The sequence below is a fragment of the Giraffa tippelskirchi genome, chromosome 2 (genome assembly GCF_054371585.1).
Source record: "Giraffa tippelskirchi isolate mGirTip1 chromosome 2, T2T-mGirTip1v1.2.pri, whole genome shotgun sequence".
NCBI classification, from domain to species: Eukaryota; Metazoa; Chordata; class Mammalia; order Artiodactyla; family Giraffidae; genus Giraffa; species Giraffa tippelskirchi.
Genome location: NC_137276.1, coordinates 102,139,726 through 102,156,528, shown reverse-complemented (window position 1 = coordinate 102,156,528; position 16,803 = coordinate 102,139,726). Strand labels below are relative to the sequence as shown.

The window sequence follows — 16,803 nt, the reverse complement described above, 5'->3', positions numbered from 1 at the left end:
GTCACAAGGGAACATCAGGACTTTGACCAGCATCTTCTTACCTTTGCCAGAACTTCAGTTCCATCAGTTGGTTTCAAGGGTGAACTGTTCAGTAATATCCTCCTCCTGCTGCCTTCACCACTACAATACCCCACCTCACACCCCCCAGCACACACACACACAAGGAAATCTCTAGACTAATTCCTAAGACTAATTTAGGAATATATGCCTGGTCCTGTTTGTATTAGGGCTTCCCAGGTGGCTCAGTGGTAAAGAATCTGCCTGCCAATGTAGGAGAAGCTGGAGATATGGATTCAGTCAATCCCGGTGTTGAGAGGATCCCCTGGAGGAGGAAATGGCAAACAACTCCAGTATTCTTGCCTGGGAAATCCCATGGACAGAGGAACCTGACAGGCTACAATCCACAGGGATGCAAAGAGTCGAACACATCTGAGCGACTGAGCATGTACATGTACCTGTTTGTTTTAATGGAAACTGCTTCTTGCTGAAGACCAGAGGTTGGCAAGCTACAGTGTGCGGGCCAAATCTGGCGTGCTGCCACCTATTTTTTATCAGTAAAATGCTATTGAAGTTCAGTCACACTCATGCATTTATGCAGTATATTTAACTGCTTTTGTGCTTCCACTCGAGAATGAATGGTTGTGATGGAACACATGTCCCACAGAGTCTAAGTCATATAACTTTTTTTTCTCTTTCTTTTTTTTTTAAATTAATTTATTTTAATTGGAGGATAATTACTTTACAATATTGTATTGGTTTTGCCATACATTGACAGGAACCAGCCATGGGTGTACATGTGTCCCCCATCCTGAACCCCTTCCCACCTCCCTCCCCATCCCATCCCTCAGGATCATCCCAGTGCACCGGTCCTGAGTGCCCTGTCTCATGCATAGAACCTGGACTGGCACTCTGTTTCACATATGGTAATATACATGTTTCAATGAAGGCAAGGGTGGGATGATTTGAGAGAATAGCATAAATCATACAACTTTTACAGAACAAATTTGCCAACTCCTGCTGTAGCCCAAGAGAGAGAAGTGAAGTTTGTATCTTCAAATAATGATATTTTGTCCAGTGTGTGCAGGTTTAGTAAATGATGCACCAAGGAGCTTGGGTGCTAGCTTATGCTACAGTATGGCCTAATAATTAAGAGGAAAGGTTTTGAAGCTGGACCTGCTGAGTTCAGAGAAACTCAGCCCCTCTGCATACTAGCTGTGTGATCTTGGGCAAGTTGCTGAACCTCTCTGAGCTTCAGTTCCCCTTCATATATAACTTGACTATTGGCCTGCCAGAGCCTGTAGGGCTTATGACAATTACCCCTATTTTCTCCTGGGACAAGCTGGGAAACCACCACAGAACCAAGAGCTGATCTATTCCATCATCAACACTGAAGGCTGCTGCAAAGACACCTACTGACAAGGAACAAGTTGCTAATTGAACTAAATCCATGTCTAGCCATTAACTAATTAATTGATGTTAATTAGCTAAGTGTTATAGAGAATACATGTTGGTCAGTGTAGAATATCTCCTTTCAGATATTCTGTGCTGTGCTGTGCTTAGTCACTCAGTCGTGTTGGACTCTCTGCGACCCTGTGGACTGTAGCTCGCCAGGCTCCTCTGTCCATGGGGATTCTCCAGGCAAGAATACTGGAGCGGGTTGCCATGCCTTCCTCCAGGGTATCTTCCCAACCCAAGGATTGAACCCAGGTATCCCACATTGCAGGAGGATTCTTTACCATATGACCCACCAGAAAAGCACTGACAAGGGACAAATTGCTGATTGAAGGCGACTGCCTGTCATCACTCCCAGAAACTCAGCCACAGAGTTTACTTCTATTGTGGCCTGAAGTTCAAGATACAGTTCTAAAGGGCTCCCAGAGGCCAATCTGTCCTGAGGCAGAGGGATGCAGACCTGGAGGTGTAGCCTCCAGCTCCCTCCATTCCTAGTTAAAGACGTCCAAGCAGCCACAGATGCCGATCATCTCCCTCCTTAGTTCACTCCTCTTTGTGCTTATGGTGGTACACAGACCAATGGGACAGTCTCTTCTCACTGTTTTATGAGATTTTGGAGGACAGGAGCCATGTCTAATTCACTTGTGGTAGCTGTTCAGTGTGTGTTTTGCAAAGTGGACCATAGAGTCTAGGATTATAATCAATCAGTTAACATCAATGCTCTGCTCATTACAAAAGAGAACTGGTCATCCACAAGTGAGGAGACCACAGGCAGTGTAGAGAGACGACCAACAAGACACAAGGAGTCCTCAGGGGATGGTGTGGAAGCCCCTGAGACAGCACCTCCTCAGAAAAACACCTGCACCACAGGTACCTTCAGCATCAGTGTCTACTGAGAGGATGGAGACCCTGCTCTGTGTCTGTCTGCCTTTTACCACCTTAGGAGCAACAGGTGCAAAGGGCAAACTTCTTCCTCTACTGACAACAGTTAGAGCCCTAGATGAAATCTGAAGGTTCTGGCTGCCTCCTAGTGTAACCTGGAGCAATGGTCCACAGAACACAGTCCGTGCCCTGTGCAGACATCCAGAGAGCTGCTTTCTCCCCTGGCTTCACCCAGGTGTGGTTACCAGAGGGATGAAGACAGAGAAGTGTATGCCGCACTGTCATATCAGACCTGCCCTGAACAGAGCACTGGCTAACAACTATCTGGAAAAAGCCATCTGAAATTCCTTCCAAGTTCATCAACCTCCTAACTTGAGTTTTAACAAAATCTGGTAGAATCAAATCTTAATATGCCAATCCAGCTCTCCTTCCCCAGTGAGTGAGTCACTTAATGACTCTGAGCCTCAGCTTCCTAACCTCTGAATGGGGGATAGAAGTCAGGATTCAGTAAATAATGTATGGAAATCATGCTACTAGCACATAGCAGATGCTCCACCAAAATGAGTTCTTGCCCTCCCTTCTTAAGTCTTGAGAATCCTGGCAGAGAGAATCTCTATACAAATGAGCAAAAAGCTTATGAACTGAAACATAAGCCCACATTTCGTTCAGCTCCATTGTTGATCTATCTTCATAAAGGTGTCCTGATCAATGAAATCCTCAATCACATGAAGAATGCAACTCAGCCATCAAACCACAGAAAACTCATTATGTATTCTGCAGTAAGTATTCTGTCTCCATTCAACATCTGTTCAAGTGTATGAGCTCTCTCAGGAGGGGCCTCAACTTTTTCATCATCATTTTGGTATCAGCTGTTCAAATTTTTTTAGTTAAATATACCTTTCTGGGTCTCAAGGAATTTACAATCTAAGCCCTGATAGCTCAGTTGGTAAAGAATTCGCATCAATGCAGGAGACCCCGGTTTGATTCCTGGGTCAGGAAGATCTGCTGGAGAAGGGATAGGCTACCCACTCCAGTATTCTTGGGCTTCTCTTGTGGTTCAGCTGGTAAAGAATCCACCTGCAATGCAGGAGAGCTGGGTTTGATCCCTGGGTTGGGAAGATCCCCTGGAGAAGGGAAAGGCTACCCACTCCAGTATTCTGGCCTAGAGAATTCCATGGACTATACAGTCCATGGGGTTGTAAAGAGTCGGACACAACTGAGCAACTTTCACTTTTTTCACTGACAAGAAAAGTAAGCATATAAACACCCTGCGAAGCAGAATAGCAATGTCACGTGAGCCAATGATTTAGTGCCTCAGAGAAAGGAAACATCATTTCTGTTCCAAACTAAAATTAGAGGCAAAACAGCAAAGGAAAAGAAGTAGAAAGGTTATAAGAAAAGCTGAGTGTATAGGACTTGGTGATGGACTGGAATGTGGGTGGAGGACAGTGGTGTGGAAGTTAAGCCATAGATGAAGGTGGTGTTTCAAGCGTTGATGACTGGAAGGATGGTAGAACCATTAACAGATGTGGTCCTGGGCCAGGTGAATAGACAATTGGACTTGAAATGCCAGCAACATCCAAGTAGGAATCTTCAGATGGCAGAGGGGATAGAAAAAAAAAAGGGAAGGAAAGCTCCAGCTTGAAGTCAGTGTTATATCTGGGTGCAGAAAGGAAAGAGAGTGAGATCTTAGAGTAGACATCCATGTTGGATCAGCAGCCAGGGAAAGAGGAGAATTCCAAGGATGTACTGTGCACTGAAATGAGTGTTCATGGAGTCTTGGATGAGCAGGGAAACAGGACATGGAGGGCTGGGTCAGGCTCCCACCCACTTCTGCAGGACAGAGGACTTCTCAGATGTGGTCTGGCTGGAGAAGGCCATGGTGTCATTCTGCAAGAAGATGAAAGAAACAATTAAAGATAAAGCAGAGTTTATTATCTGGGGTTCTAAATGGTATACGGAGAAGGCAATGGCACCCCACTCCAGTACTCTTGCCTGGAAAATCCCATGGACGGAGGAGCCTGGTAGGCTACAGTCCATGGGGTCGCTAAGAGTCGGACACGACTGAGCGACTTCACTTTCACTTTTCCCTTTCATGCACTGGAGAAAGAAATGGCAACCCACTCCAGTATTCTTGCCTGGAGAATCCTAGGGACGGTGGAGCCTGGTGGCTGCCGTCTATGGGGTCGCACAGAGTCGGACACGACTGAATCGACTTAGCATAGCAAATGGTATAGACTAGAGAAAAGTTTCATGGAGGAAAGAGTGCAGTGCCTCTTAGAGAAAGATAGGCCTGAAATTAATTCATAGTTTCTGGGTTTCTGGTTTCTAATATGGTTTCCAATTGTAACTTGTTGTATGACTTCTGGCAAGTCGTAAATCTGTAACTCCTTTTTTTTCCTCTAGTGCATTGGTTCTAACCCCTTTGGAGAATGTAAACACTGCCATATAGTTCAGGCAACCAAATGTTAGGCCCATTTTATAGATATGAAAATTAAGGATTTTTTAAGATTAGATAGCTAATCAATGGCAAAACTGGGATTGAAAACCAGTCCCCCATGCCTTCTGGCTATTCTAAAATAAAACTTTAGCAATTATTTTTCAGCTACACTCTCTACTTCCTTACATTTTATTCTGTCTAAATGTTTGTAACTTCATATATTCTTCCCCAACTTTAAAATCACAGATGATATTAATCTATAGAAAACAAATATAATCTAGCATTAATGTATTCCAAGTTATTTTAAAATTTAATGAAAATCAATGAAACACACTAAAACAGAGATATGTTCTACTGGGGTAGGCATAAGACAAAATCATAAGACTTGACTCAGATTTACTTTATTCCATTTTGAAGATGTATGACATAAAGTAAGCTACTTAATTCCACCTCCCTCCCTTTTTTTTTTCTTTTTGGCTGCACCACGTGGCTTGTTGGATCTTAGTTCCCCAACTAGGGATTGAACTCAAGCCCTTGGCATCGAGAGTGCAGAGTCCTAACCACTGGACCGCCAGGAATTCTGCCAAGTTACTTAATTTCTTTGGGTCTCAGTTTCTTCATCTTTTTAAAGGAAATAATTGTATGTATGTAAATCTCATTGCCTAGCACCAAGGAGATGCACAATCAAAATTCATCCTTTCATTCTCTACTTCCTAAGTCATGGGGTTATAGGAAATTTAGCTGGATCAGAAACCACCATGGTACTCTGAAAGTGCTTGATACTCACCTATTGACTGTAAATTTGAAACAGAGATAAAGATCAAAAATGTTTGTTTCAAAATCTCTGTAGCATGACACTACTGTGAGTGCCCTACAGATGGCGCTAGGTGTTTACAACGGAATCCTTCCTCCCTATGCGTCCTGCCACATAATGGAATTGTACTTCCAGAAGGGGTAAGTGTCTAAGAAGTGTTTCTCAAAACTAATACCACTGGAAACCAGGTTTTATGATCATTTGTGTTATTATTGACTTAAGGGTTGTCTTGTCTATTAGGTTGGTTTGGTTTTATATTCAGGGGGAAGAATGGTAACCATATCTTTGCTTAGTCATGACTCCTTTTTTCTTTATTTTCATAAAGACTTTAATTGGGAAATCATGTACAGACACAGTAGATGAAAAAATTGATAGAACCACCCCCCATCAGAGACAGAAATTATGTTTTTTTAAAAAGATCAAGGTATTCTAAGAAGGATGTGAACATTACACTGTTCTCTTGTAAAACACACGGTAGTAGAAGATACCAAGAAAAAATTGTTTGTTGCTGGTTACAAATAATGTTCTTTCAGTTAAAGACTTCAAACATATCCATGAAATTTATGGTTATTCATATCCACCAGGTAGGATTCTTAAAGTATTCCTCTGCATAGCGTTCACTACTTTGCAATCTGGTGTGGCCCTCCCCAGCTGACCAAGGCTTGGCTGAAGCCCACTAGAAAGGCCACAGTTAGAGAGACCAAATGTCCTAGTTTACCCAGAACTGGAGGGGTTCCCAGAACATATAAGTTTCATTGTTAAAACCGGTAAAGCCCTGGGCAAACCAGGAAGAGTTGGCCACCATAGCCAAGGTCATAGCAAAAATTTGTGTCTGCTGTGACACTGGCATTCTTGTTGGGAAGACAAGACCTCATGGATATTGTTGATGGAATAATCACAATTCAAGGACTGAGTTAAAACAGGGACTCCAGAGTTTTATTTCAGGGTTAGCTGGGGAGGTGCATTTTGCTCTCCCCTCAAGGCATTCACAATAGCTGCAGTTGGGACCATCTGACTGCAGTTATATAAGGCCCTGTGCTCGGAAGAGCCTATGCTTGGCTTAACGATTCAGTGTTGCCGTTTTGAAATTCTTAATAATTTCTAAACAAGGTATCCTGAATTTCTTTTGGCAAATTTTGTAGCCCTGGCTGTAGGTTTCTGGCTACCTGGATTTGTAGAATAGGAAAGCAGCAACACAGAGGCCCGTTCTCAACCAAAATCTTCACTGCTCACAAAGAAAGTAAGTTCTGCAGCTAGAGAAAAAGTATGTTCATTCTTTGTTGAACTTCTAACTGAGTGCCAAGCATAAAGAGATAGAACTAAAATGTGGTCTTAGCAAGCTTTGCTCTCAAATATTTAGAGTCAGAATGGAGAGATAATGCCCATAACATGGAGAAAATCCAAACAGGGCCAAAAATGGGAGTGCGAAGACATGGACATCAAGTGCTCTGTCAATAAGAAGCCCTGCAAAAGACTTCCACTTTGAAGACCAGCTCCAGGCACAGAGTTAATAAATTCAGTGAAAATTCCAGGATCAACTCTAGGAGTAGGCACTGTCACTTTGGGATATGACAAAAGAAACTACCCACTTTTCTTGGCTTCTCCTCTCTGGTTTCTGCACCCAGTAGTCCTGAGCTTGCTTTTATTTAGGGTGCTGCAGCATTTTGTTTCACTGAATAGCTTGAGTAAATTCATATTATGAATCAAGTTTGGGGCATTTTTCATCTGAGATACACTGACCTATAGAGAAAAAAGTAACCAAGGGTAACTCACCGGTAGAAGTCAAATTTATTGTTATATTGGGATTTTTTAACACTCTAGAGGAGTATCGAAAGTTAAACGTGTTTACTTTTAAATTAAGAGCAAGGAGAATCCAAGTTAGCAAATACAGGTTTAAAGTATATACCTGCAAATTAGGTGATCCTGAGTGTAAGGTGATCCCACTTTATCCGTATTAGAAAATAAAGAGAAAAAAATTTTTAGATTTTTATTTACATTAAACAGACAAACTTGTAAGGCTGTAGATAAGGTAGCTAAATATATTCTAAAATGTTCTGTTTTTTGGTTAGGTACATAAACTTAAAATCATATACTATATAAAATAATTCACTAAGTTAAAAAATAGTGCTTCTTCTCACTTTCATATTTTATGAAATACTTTTATTCAAACTCTCTGTATGCACCTTAGCTTGTATCTTACCACTCAAGCAAATTTTAAGTCCCCTAAAATTATTTTCCAAATATATAAATTATAAGGGTAATTTTAGCTGCTGCACAAATGAACCTCAAATCTAAGAGGCTTAACTCAATGGACATTTCTTTCTCATTCATCTAACAGTCCAATGTAGATGTTCCTGGCCAACAGGAAGAGACTCATCCATGGTGTGATTCACACATGGTGATTTGTGAACTGGGGGGTTCCATCTTTTGGACCTACAGTTTTCAGAAGTGCCCTCCTCATCTGCAGAGAGCATGTAGGAAAGAATGAGAGGGTGAAGAAGGCAAACTGCTTATCAAGCACCTCAGCCCAGAAGGAACATATGTCAGTTCTACTCGCTAAAATTAGTCACTTGGTCCCTCCTAAGTGCAAGGGAGTCTGGGAAGTGTATTCACTTCTCAGCTGTAACCTTATCTGATGGAAAGAGAATCATGAATTCTGATGAACTATTAGTCCTCTTTGCCATATTACCATGAGGTAAAGGGTACTGTCACTGAAAAAGTTATACAAGATATATGTATTCATTCATACAATATTATAGGAGTTTTTAGGAACATATAAGTGAATATTTGTAATTACTACTTTTTATATGGCTTCTTGGGCTTCCCAGGTGGCAATAGTGGTAAATAGCCCACCTGCCAAAGCAGGAGACATAAGAGTCGCAGGTTTGATCCCTGGTTCGGGAAGATCCCCTGGAGGAAGGCACAGCCACCCACGCCAGTATTCTTGCCTGGAGAATCCCTATGGACAGAGAAGCCTGGCGGGCTACAATCCATAGGATCTCAAAATGTTGGACATGACTGAAGCGACTTAGCACACATATGGTTTCTTAAAGTGATGTTTTTCAAAAGACTTGTTCGTAACAACATCCAAAAGTTGCAGTTGTATAATTACTATCCCAAGATCTTCTCCAGATCTTCTCTCCGGTCTCTTTGGCAGGTGACTTCCACAAGGATCCTGTACTAGATTTAAAGCTTGGTTTGGGACAGTGGTCCTTCCTTAAGCAATATATTGTTTTATGAAATAAAGTAGTGAGAGACCTCCTCAACATCAGCAGGTGTAAGGACTTGAGTATACATTCACTCTCTCTTTCAGAGGTATCATTTTTACGTCTTGCTGTATATTCAAGCACATTTGTGGTTGTTGTTGATTTGCTAAGTCATGTCTAACTCTTTGTGACCCTATGGACTGTAGCACACCAGGCCTCCCTGTCCTTCACTATCTCCCGGAGATTGCCCAAGTTCATGTCCATTGAATTGGTGATGCCATCCAACCATCTCATCCTCTGTCACTTCTTCTGCTTTCAATCTTTCCCAGCATCAGGGTCTTTTCCAATTAGTCAGTTCTTCACATTAGATGGCCAAAGTACTGGAGCTTCAGCTTCAGCACCAGTCCTTCCAATGAATATTCAGGGTTGATTTCCTTTGGGATTTACCTGTTTGATCTCCTTGCAGTCCAAGGGACTCTCAAGAGTCTTCTCCAGCACCACAGTTCGAAAGCATCAATTCTTTGGCGTTCTGCCTTACATGACTACTGGAAAGACTATAGCTTTGACTATATGGTCCGCTGATGGCAAAGTGATGTCTTTGCTTTTTATTACACTGTCTAGGTTTGTCATAGCTTTCCTTCCAAGAAGTAATCGTCTTCTAATTTCATGGCTGCAGTCACCATCCACAGTGATTTTAGAGCCTAAGAAGAGAAAAACTGTCACTGCTCCCACTTTTACCCCTTCTATTTGCCATGAAGTGATGGGACCTATTTGCCATGAAGTGATGGGACGGGATACCATGCTATTAGTTTTTCTTATATATATTATTCAGTTTCATGTTTCTGGCCTGGTTAAGGACAGGGAAGATACATTAATTCAGGGGGAAGACTGAAAGAAATACTGAGAGAGAGAAAAGGAGAAAAGGACAGAGCAAATCAGAAGCATGAAAAGGACAGAATAGGAGAAAGAAACCCCAGCATCCCAACTGTGCCCTACTTCTTACCTGAAGGTTCACCAAATCACCACCAAGTCCCCCAACCATTGTGTCTCAGCTCCTTCTCTAACTCAGCATCCCAGCTCCCACCTCACATGCCCCTGGTCATCTAACAAACAAGCTCTCCCATTTCCACCCTCCCAATTCAGGCCCATCTACCCCAATCTCCCTCTTCCCACAGCTAAACTGGCTAATATCTACTCATTCCCATAAATTCTTCCACTAGTCCTTCAACTGACATGGTACATACCAGGTAGAAAGAATTTCAATGCCAGGTCAACAGCACAGATCTAACAGAGTTCTTCCTCTTTTCCCTCCACCTTCCTCCACCAGAGAATACTTCGTAGAGATGTACTATCGGAATGAGACACGATATGAACCACATCCCCTCACGTTACCTGGCTGCACCTCCAGCTGCCCTCTGACGAAGTTTGTTGAGCTGGTTGCCCCCGTTATCGCCCAAGACTGGTCCATGGAGTGTGCCATAAGCAACGATAAAGGTACTGAGGACGTTATCAATTAGGGTGAATGCAGAGCTCTGCAGAGAAGGCAGAACATCTTTTTTCCAGATGGATGGTGATTTGAGACTATAAACTGGCTTCACCCCCATCTTTGAGGGAAATAGGGTTTGGGTGATAATTATATGTTTCAGAGACCTCAACTTCAGGCAACTCCTATTTCTTCACTGGGCCTTGCCTCTACCTGCCATAAACCTTGTCAACCTACATAAACTAAGGAAGCAGTAATCAAGCAGAAAACACTTACTTTGGATCAAAGAATTGGAATTCAGGGAACAAGTATCAGACTGATCTCGGAGAAACAGTAATGAACAGTTCTGAAGAGAAATCTTAGTTCTCTGCCCAGGAATTGAACCTGGGTAGCCTGGATGAAGACCAGGAATCCTAACCAATAGACCAAAAGGGGCTAGAGGCAAGGGGTGGAATTCCCAGGCTCTTCCCCTCCTTTGAAAGCAAGAATGTTTTAAGGAGACAAAAAATTTAAAAACAGGTACAAAGTTTATTATTAGCAAACCAATGGGAGAGCACACAGAGAAGCAGTTTATATAAGGGAGAAGCTAGGCAGAAACACACACCCACAGAGAAAGGGTGTGGGAGTCCTCTCTAATGAGGAAGAGCACAGTAAAGAGGGGATTTAAATCCCTTACATAAGACAGGTCTTCTGGGTCTTTGTTTACCTTTGGCCAATTATGTTGGGGTTTTTTTTCACAACTGACCAGTCCTAAGACTCTTCCCAAGATGCATGTGCAACGTTTTGCTAAGACGGATCCCACTGCAGAAGCCTGTGCGGATATGTCCAAACTTAGTATGGTGTGGTACCCTTCCTTTTTTGACCCCCAAGGAGCCTTCATGAGCATGTGCTGACATGGAAATTTTCCTTGACCTCAGGAGTGGCCATCTTATATCTTTATGTCAGCAGAGCTCAGCTTCTGCCACTAGCTTTGTCCCTGGAGTATTTAGGTGAGACCTAAAGCTTCAATTCTACTCCACATGACATATACCAGCTGTCCAGTCCAGGGATCCATCTATCTCCTATCTCAAAACTGGAACAAAATAAGAAATGTAAGAATGTTCCACATAACTCCCAGGGGAAAAAAAACTTATTGGAATGTTGAAGTATAGGTGTGATATTAGTTCTGAGGACAAGAGGAATATCAGTTCAGTTCAGTCGCTCAGTCGTGTCCGACTCCTTGCGACCCCATGAACTGCAGCATGACAGGCCTCTCTGTCCATCACCTTCTCCCTGAGTCCACCCAAACCCATGTCCATCGAGTCGATGACGCCATCCAGCCATCTCATCCTCTGTCGTCCCCTTCTCCTCCTGTCCTCAATCTTTCCCAGCATCAGGGCCTTTTCAAATGAGTCAGCCCTTCACATCAGGTGGCCAAAGTATTGGAGTTCCAGCTTCAACATCAGTCCCTCCAATGAACATCCAGGACTGATCTCCTTTAGGATGGACTGGTTGGATCTCCTTGCAGTCCAAGGGACTCTCAAGAGTCTTCTCCAACACCACAGTTCAAAAGCATCAATTCTTCGGCACTCAGCTTTCTTTATAGCCCAACTCTCACATCCATACACGACTACTGGAAAAACCATAGCCTTGACTAGATGGACCTTTGTTGCCAAAGTAATGCCTCAGCTTTTTAATATGCTATCTAGGTTGGTCATAACTTTCCTTCCAAGGAGTAAGCGTCTTTTAATTTCATGGCTGCAATCACCATCTGCAGAAATTTTGGAGCCCAGAAAAATAAAGTCAGCCACTGTTTCCCCATCTATCTGCCATGAAGTGATGGGACCGGATGCCATGATCTTAGTTTTCTGAATGTTGAGCTTTAAGCCAACTTTTTCACTCTCCTCTTTCACCTTCATCAAGAGGCTCTTTAGTTCTTCTTCACTTTCTGCCATAAGGGTGGTGTCATCTGCATATCTGAGGTTATTGATATTTCTCCCGGCAATCTTGATTCCAGCTTGTGTTTCTTCCAGCCCAGCGTTTCTCATGATGTACTCTGCATATAAGTTAAATAAGCAGGATGACAATATACAGCCTTGACGTACTCCTTTTCCTATTTGGAACCAGTCTGTTGTCGCATGTCCAGTTCTAACTGTTGCTTCCTGACCTGCATACAGATTTCTCAAGAGGCAGGTCAGATGGTTTGGTATTCCCATCTCTTTCAGAATTTTCCACAGTTTATTGTGATCCACACAGGCAAAGACTTTTTCAGTCAATAAAGCAGAAATAGATGTTCTTCTGGTACTCTTGCTTTTTCGATGATCCATCAGATGTTGGCAATTTGTCTCTGGTTCCTCTGCCTTTTCTAAAACCAGCTTGAACATCTGGAAGTTCATGGTTCACGTATTGCTGAAGCCTGGCTTCAGAGGAATATGTAAGGCTTTAATTCTGATATCTTCAGAAAACCTGAGCAAACTCTCAGGTCCTGCAGAAACCACTTACTATAAAAGAAGAAATCATATTCAAATAACACTCTTTAGAGTCCTGTAGATTTGCAACGTGCAGATGCAACAAATCTACAAAACACCATGCTACTTCACCAGCACGAATAAAGATGAAACAGGTTCTAGAGATGGTTTCAATTGGAAGCCAGAGTCTAGAGTTAAAGCCATTCTCTCTCCTAGTTGGTCATGGGATGACTGACACAAGACATCAATTGATGTGTTTATTTGTGTTATTTCTTTTCCAAGTAATATTTGGCCTTGGAACCATCATTCAAATATCCTTTCTTCTTCATGCATGTAAGCCAAATGTAAAATAATGAGTAAAGTCATTTTAGGAAATTCAAAAGCATTACTTTTGAAATGGTGTCTTTAAAAAAGTGTGTGTGTACCTGGAATAAAATTCCTGAGAAACAGATTTTAGAGGCTCTACTTTTGTTTTAGGGTGTAATTTTAATGTAACGAGAAGGAAAATATTAATATAAAGTAAAATGACTTGACTGACTTAAATTAATGTCCTAAATTGAAAATGTATTTAGTTTGGACTTTACTACTTCAGATGAAGCCTAAACTGTTGGGTGGCTCTGCTTCATCTATTTAAGATGGAACTGGCTAACGAAACAACACGGGAAAATTTACAGTGTAGTAGGGAAGTAAAGAAGTGCTTATTACACAGAATAGTAAAGGTTATGTCTAAAGACTCCAAGAGTTGCTACGGGAACAACCCTGGATTTGGAGGGAAGGAGGCTGAAAGGAGTGCCAAGGAGGACTCCCTACAAAGGCTGAGACCATATAGAATCAGCTAAAAATGCCCTTATCAAATGCACTTTAAGCTGGAAAGGATAGTGGAATTACTTGGCAGAAGACTGAGGGTCCAAACAGATTGCCACAGGTTTCCTTCAAGGGGCCAATTTTAATAAGACAAAAAGTCATCCCCACAAGAGCAAGGATTTTTATTTGTAGTATTTTCTCATGTATTGGTCCTCAGCAACCAGAAGTGACTGTGCCTGACATGGATTCAGTTCAGTTCAGTTCAGTCGCTCAGTCATGTCCAACTCTTTGCGACCCCATGAACTGCAGCACGCCAGGCCTCCCTGTCCATCACCAACACCCGGAGTTTACCCAAAGTCATATCCATCGAGTCGGTGATGCCATCCAGCCATCTCATCCTCTGTTGTCCCCTTCTCCTCCTGCCCCCAATCCTTCCCAGCATTAGGGTCTTTTCCAATGAGTCAGCTCTTTGCATGAGGTGGCCAAAGCATTGGAGTTTCAGCTTCAACATCAGTCCTTCCAAAGGACACCCAGAACTGATCTCCTTTAGGATGGACTGGTTGGATCTCCTTGCAGTCCAAGAGACTCTCAAGAGTCTTCTTCAACACCACAGTTCAAAAGCATCAACTCTCTGGCGGTCCAACTCTCACATCCACACATGACTACAGGAAAAACCATAGCTTTGACTAGACGGACCTTTGTCGGCAAAGTTATGTCTCTGCTTTTTAGAGAATTAGTGAATAGATGGTTTTAAACTCATAAGACTGATAAGACCCCATGTATTTCAATCCAAATGCAATTACCTGCTCACCTTAATCTCTCTGCTTCTCATTTTCTTCATCTCTGCAATAAGGTTAGGTTAAATAAGAGATTTTCAGCTGTATTCCATGGAGAACTAGGGTTCTGTGGACAGGACTACCAGGATCAGAGAGATGTTTACTCTCCTATTACCTAAGCCAACAAGCAATCCCATACTTTTACAATGAAAATCAGATATACATTTAGAGATGGTGCAAGCTGATATTTATAATATATATACTATCATGGACTAGGGTATTGTTGGGTGAGAGGATAGCTTTCCAGATGACATAATGAATAGCATCTCATGAAAAAACAACCACATATATCTGCTTCATGAATGGTCAGCTATCAAAGGGATATGTGTAAAGAAGGGTACAAAATAGCAGTAGTATCAGTTCAGTTCAGTCACTCAGTCGTGTCCAACTCTTTGTGACCCCATGAACTGCAGCACACCAGGCCTCCCTGTCCATCACCAATTCCCGGAGCCTATCCAAACTCATGCCTATTGATGCCATCCAACCATCTCATCCTCTGTTGTCCCCTTTTCCTCCTGCCCTCAATCTTTTCCAGCATCAGGGTCTTTTCCAAAGAGTCAGTTCTTCACATCAGGCGGCCAAAGTATTGGAGTTTCAGTTTCAACATCAGTCCTTCCAATGAACACCCATGACTGATATCCTTTAGGATGGACTGGTTGGATCTCTCTGCCATCCAAGGGACTCTCAAGAGTCTTCTCCAACACCACAGTTCAAAAGCATCAATTCTTCTGCGCTCAGCTTTCTTTATAGCCCAACTCTCACATCCATACATGACTACTAGAAAAACCATAGCCTTGACTAGACGGACCTTTGTTGGCAAAGTAATGTCTCTGCTTTTTAATATGCTGTCTAGGTTGGTCATAACTTTCTATCGAAGGAGTAAGCGTCTTTTAATTTCATGGCTGCAATCACCATCTGCAGTGATTTAGTTATCCTAAAAATGCTTACCATACTCGGTATGTGCTCAAGGTTTCCTCTTTAAAATATATTTACTGAAAATTGCATTCAGAGAGCAAAAGTTGATATTCTGTTTCTTTTAGACCCAATTAATGATTGCAGTTGAGTATTCAGAATGCCTTTGACCCTAACACCATGAACAACTAATTTTAACTGTAGAAAAATGCACAAAAAATGCATGAAGTTATTGCTGAAGGAAAACCTTAGAAATACTTCAGTCAATTACCCTCACTTAATAGTGGGAGAATATGTGTGTGCTCAGTCACTTAGTTGTGTCCGACTCTTTGTGACCCCATGGACTGTAGCCCACCAGAACTAAGGTCCAAATGTCAAAGGTCATGCTAGAACTGGAACATAGGTCATTTCCTGACTCTTAGTCTGGTGCTCTTTTTATCTTACAAGCTATATGAAATATACTATTTCATGGTTGCTTTAGAAATGCTACTGACATTTTAAATGAAGGCAGAAACCAACACTTATGTGTAATCTTCATATTTTCCTAATACATTAATTTTATGATCTTCGTGTTTTCCCAATCCTTTATTTTACACTAATGTTCTTCCTATTTTCTCACAGTTCTAAGGATCATCCTTGCCATCATCTTTTGTCTGGTGTCTGGTGTCCTAATGGTGCTGCTGTTTATCCTCATCTGCCATAGGCCCTGCTGGCAGAGAGACTCCTATGGAAACATATGAACAGATGGCTGAATAAGGGCAGACATGCCAGCCCAAACCCCCGTGATTCAGCATTCAAAGGACAGGCTTCCACCTTGTGAGCACTGTGCTGCCCTTTGAATTTGCCTAGAGAAGGGTCTGAATTCACAGCAACCCAGGGACAGCCACCCAATGCATTGATGAATGAACACCCAGATTACTTAGGTCTTCTCGTTGTTGAATTCATCCTGGTACAGGCTTCTCATTCAGCTAGAAGGAAATTCTTCTGCAACAGATAATTGTATTCTCTGGCACCAATGTCTAGAGGAAAATAAGAAGTGAAACTCCAATCAGCATTTTGCTTCCAAAGAGCAAAAAATTACAAGGAATCACAAAGACACAGATTAAAGATTTGATAATGGGAAACATTAGACTAGAAATAGTATTATATAGGGCTTCCCTGATAGCTCAGTTGATTAAGAATCCATCTGCAATGCAGGAGACCGTGGTTTGATTTCTGGGTCATGAAAATCCACTGGAGAAGTGATAGGCTACCCACTCCAATATCTTGGGCTTCGCTTGTGGCTCAGCTGGTAAAGAATTCGCCTGCAATGCGGGAGACCTGGATTTGATCCCTGGGTTGGGAAGATCCCCTGGAGAAGGGAAAGGCTACCCACTGCAGTGTTCTGGCCTGGAGAATTCTATGGACTATATAGTCCATGGGATTGCAAAGAGTTGGACACGAATGAGTGACTTTCACTTTCACATTTCCAGGAGGATTCTTAAAAAATAGGACTCAATCAGAAGGTATACAAAAATTTCTTCTTTA

The 16,803-nt window shown here is 42.2% G+C and overlaps 1 protein-coding gene across 1 annotated transcript in view; it reads left to right on the top strand.

Moving 5' to 3' along the window:
- Nucleotides 1-16,196, top strand: part of ACP3 (acid phosphatase 3) — a 46,304-nt gene extending 30,108 nt beyond the window's left edge. The window contains exons 9-12 of the mRNA XM_081569836.1: nucleotides 3,031-3,113; nucleotides 5,625-5,728; nucleotides 10,122-10,288; nucleotides 15,898-16,196. Coding sequence (XP_081425962.1) covers nucleotides 3,031-3,113; nucleotides 5,625-5,728; nucleotides 10,122-10,288; nucleotides 15,898-16,016 — 473 coding nt within the window. The 3' untranslated portion in view covers nucleotides 16,017-16,196. The remainder of the gene's footprint in view (nucleotides 1-3,030; nucleotides 3,114-5,624; nucleotides 5,729-10,121; nucleotides 10,289-15,897) is intronic.
- Nucleotides 16,197-16,803: the final 607 nt, after the last annotated feature.